Genomic DNA, 4,463 nt, shown 5'->3' on the forward strand with positions numbered 1-4,463 from the left:
AGCGCCTTTTGGTCCTTCTTTCGTAAGTCCTTGAGAGTGTTCCTTTGATCCGCAGTATATACGGCTTCTTGCTCGGCAGTGGGTACAACATACCCACTACTGACAACTTCCCATAGCTCTTGTGATCCAAACAATGCTTTGAATTGGATGCACCATCTTTCATAATTTTCTTTCTTCAATGTGGGAACTTGGAGTTGCACTAAGTTGGACGCCATAATTGCTGCACCTGCCAGAATGGTATTCTGGCTCTGATACCAATTGTTGGTATTTGACAGTTTACTAACTCAATACCAAAATATGTGGGTGATAAGTTTACAAACTCTATCACACCTCTTTCACTTTGCACTCTCAAATAAAATTGGACAAAGAAAGAAATAGAGAAAGGAAGCAACAAGCTTTGGCAAAACACTTGGACTTTGATATATGAAAAAGGTTTACAAACTATTGGAATAAGAAAGCTTACAAGCTTCTTCACAATTGGAAGTGGGATGGGATGGGATGATTTACAATGCTTGAGAACTTGGGTATTTATAGCAAACCAAATGATTAAACTAAGATTATTTATTACCACACAAAACACATTAATTGCACCTAATAATTTTTATTCAACCATACCTAACATTGCCTAACTTTCAATGCCTAACTTTGACATTGATTTTCAACAATAGCAACCTATTTTGATTTGAATTTCCAACAAGCTATTCTGTCGCTTTCCCCGAGTTGTCTTTTATTCTAGCTGTACGAATTGCGTACCTTCTGCAAATCCAACAAGGTTTAGAGGTTTCGGAAATCAATGAGGGAGCTCATTTGTCAGGTATGTGGTTAGAGTGGAAGAGTCTAGTGACCACATGTGCTCTGCTCCCATGCCCGAGCTTGAGATGTGTGGACTATCGATTTGTTGAAGAAGTTTTTTATTTTACTGTTTCATCTGTTAATAATTACGTCTTTTAAATGTTGGAAAACCTTGTTGTACATAGCTAATGTTTCAGCTCTTCCATATCCCAGATCGAGGCTAATTGTCAGTTTACAAATGAAAGGCGTATGTCAATTTCTTTTCTCCCAAATGATCCTGCAGCTGCGTATTTGCTTGAGGTCTGATGTCTGCACTTCCGTAATTTTTTTCTTTCTCTTATGTGATTTTGCCATCAATGTACTATATGTATTACCAGCCAATAACCACAAATGCCTATTTCTTGGATCTTTCATGATTGAATTATCAAACTTTGTTTTAGTCTGAAATATCTTTAACGATTTGCCTTCATTTCGTTTTAATTTGATATCATCTTGGAGAAACTGAAGTCCTTATATATGTTGTTATAGGATGAGAAAAAGTCAGGGGCATGCCTTCTGTCGAAGTACGTTGCAACTCTACATGAAGTAGCACAACAAAGAAATGCTTCGTTGTCGGAATCCAGGTCTGAGATCGCATTGTCTATTGAGTTTATTTTCACAGAATCATGTTTGATGTTCCATTTTCTAACATGCTAATTGCTTCCAGTGTTCTAGTGGGCGAGCATTCATCTGTCTTTGGAAGTAAAGGACGAGAAAGCGACGAAGAAGATGACACCAAGGACGACGAAGGCATTGCTGCCTTTAGGTCGCCCTGGTTACCAGGAAAGGATTCCAAGTATGGTCACTCTCTCTCTTTCTAGATTTCTATACAATTTTACTTTTGGTATTTGTGTTGTAACATTATTATTGGTTTTTCAGAGCTGAACCACCCAAAGATGTGAAAAAGAAGAAAAGGAAGCTAAAGACTGAGTGCCAGGACCAAGTAGCCATGGATGAAGATATTGTTCAGGAGTTGGTACTCAGTTCTGATGAAGAAGACAGGTCTTTAGCGACACCTCTTCGGCTGATGAAGATGGAGTGGAGAAACCAGCTCCTTCGAAGCTGGAAAGCAAGAAGCCGAAACGCTCTACAAGTATATAAAAAAAGAATGCAAAACCTCAAGCAAAAGGTCAAGGAAGAGAAAGACGGCTAACCGAAGAGACCCAAGTTTGTCGTACGCCCGTCCGATAGTCTCCATTGTTTTGTTGTACGTACTTGGAAGTTATGCATGAAGTTCCTGTTTGATCAATGTGAAGAGATTAATTTGAATTTTTTTTCCCTCTTATAAAAGTATAATTTCAAGAAAGGGTAATGCTAGGTAAACCAAATTTGTATAATAAATTTACAAACTGTTATTAATGAAATATAAGTATGTTAATTTAAAGTGGGACCCACAAAGTTTATAAATACACACATTTGAGGGATATATTATATACCTCAATAACCAGAGACTACATACATATACACGCACACATACACCAGACACATAGTTTTAAATTTTCTATATAATCTCTCGGAAAAAAGCTAATACAAAAAAAAATAAAAAATAAAAAAAAGCAAAAAACAAAAAACAAAAAGAAAAAAAAGATAGATGCTTATCCTTTTCCGAAATATAATTTAAAGTGGGACCAACAAAGTTTATAAATACACACCTTTGATGGTACGGAACGGATCGTAATGATCCCGCAATCATGTCCGTTTACGTACATCGTGCGGTCATAAATTATTTAAAATTTAAAATTTAAAATTCAAATATAAATAGTACCTAAAGAAAACTTACCACGCGATATACGATGAATGGACACGCCGGATCCTTTTACTATATTATATAACTCAATAACTAGAGACTACATACATATACATGCACACAAACACACTACAACAAAAATGAGGTTGTGGTAAATAATGGTATGGAGCTGTTTATTACTGTGCAATATTTTAGCTTGAAAATAAGTTAGCAATAATGCTGTTCAAATTCGTTTTTCGCGAGAGCCGAACCTCAGATCTCTCACTTACAAGTAAAGAAGAATATCACTATACCGTAGTACTAAGTGGTATGTTTTAGATTTACAGTGAATCATTTCCAGCTGCAATGAATGTATGTTAGATTTGTATATTTTTTAACAGTTTTTTAGATTGTTATCTTCATGCAGGTTAGTTTTTTTTATACTTGTGATATGGTTTTTGGTTTTATAGTAAGGGTTAATTTTTTTTATTGTATTAAAAGTCATTCATGCAGTGACACATAACCAACAATTGTGCCATTAGCGTCCGTGCAAAAGTTAGTGGAAAAATGAGTTAATAATTATAAATTTCTTTTTATGACACAAATGTTAGAAATTGTGTCCATTAAATATTACTAAATAATGAATCAACCTACTTCCCCTTCGGTCTTCAGATAGACAATATATTTTAATAATTATAAAATCATTTTTATGACACTGATATTAGAAATTGTGTCCAGTAAATATTAATAAAGAATATGTTGGCACAATTATGATTTGTGCCTGTATTCTAATATAAAACCTCCACACTCCTTTACTAATTTGTCTATGGAAAATAGAAGGTTGCTTCATACACTTGTGTTTCTTTAAATTTGATCAAGTTCTACATCATTCAGAGGCAACGTTGTGGAGTTAGAATTGGAGATGTTTGTTAGATTCTTATTTTTTTCAACTTCTTTTTAGATTGTTATCTTCCTGCAGGTTTGTTTTGGATACTTGATGATATGTTTTTGGCTTTATCGTAAGTGTTTATTTTTTTACTGCATTAAAAGTCCTTCATGCAGTGAAGGACTTTTTCTATCTTCAGTTTGCCTTATCTATATTGCATTTATATATCAGTCTTTTTCTTTGACAGTTCAATTCTACTATATGCTAAGTCAGAACAATGTGATGGTAGTAGCAGGTATATCAGTTTCATTGATGCAGCGAGCAAACAGAGTAAACTGTAAACCTATAAAAATAGGATTATTAAATGGTGCTCTGATTTTCTGTCAAGTTGGAAATCTTTGGACAGAAATGGACATTCAACAGGTACCTGCAGACCTCAATTCTCGTCAACATCTGTATAAAGATTGAATCTATGTGGGACGTCATCGGCCCAGAGAGAAAATTCTTGAACAGTAAAAATAGGATTATCAGAGGGCAAACGATGTCAGCTTACATCAACCACTCAGGTACTTATGTATATATATGACACCACTTGCCTTTAATTTTGTTAAATTACTTTTTAGCAGTATAATTCAACTGTGCTACCATTTCTTCTTTCTCTTATTTTTCATTTCTCCCCTAACATTTACATGTTTCTTGAAATTTCAGGACAGTATCATCAAATATAATAGCAACCGGTTTTAGCTTACATATCAATTACTAGTTGTTGATTGGTTCGTTGATGATGTTTTTGTTTCTCCGATGTACTGCTGTGGTTTCCATACGGCGGAATGCTCGCTCATCTTCCAATGCCTCTGTCATCTTGAGGTAGGTGTATACACAAATGTTTATATACAAACACAATGGTTGAAGAGAGCATGGCTTATTGGCACCGCTTTCTAGAATGCCAGTTTTACTCGACTCAGTGGCTGTCTGCTGCCGCGCCTACAGATTTCGGTGTAAGCAGTTGAACACTTGAGT

The 4,463-nt window shown here is 35.1% G+C and overlaps 1 protein-coding gene across 1 annotated transcript; it reads left to right on the forward strand.

Annotated features, from left to right (window-relative positions):
• Positions 1 to 497: 497 nt before the first annotated feature.
• LOC137715362 (nucleolar complex-associated protein 2-like) lies at positions 498 to 2,242 on the forward strand. Its single transcript, XM_068454659.1, has 5 exons — positions 498 to 814; positions 1,006 to 1,092; positions 1,321 to 1,415; positions 1,499 to 1,627; positions 1,711 to 2,242. The coding sequence occupies exons 1-5, from the start codon at positions 794 to 796 to the stop codon at positions 1,982 to 1,984; spliced, it is 606 nt and encodes a 201-aa protein (XP_068310760.1). The 5' UTR covers positions 498 to 793; the 3' UTR covers positions 1,985 to 2,242.
• The last annotated feature ends 2,221 nt before the right edge of the window (positions 2,243 to 4,463 follow it).

The sequence above is a fragment of the Pyrus communis genome, chromosome 14 (assembly GCF_963583255.1).
Source record: "Pyrus communis chromosome 14, drPyrComm1.1, whole genome shotgun sequence".
NCBI classification, from domain to species: domain Eukaryota; kingdom Viridiplantae; phylum Streptophyta; class Magnoliopsida; order Rosales; family Rosaceae; genus Pyrus; species Pyrus communis.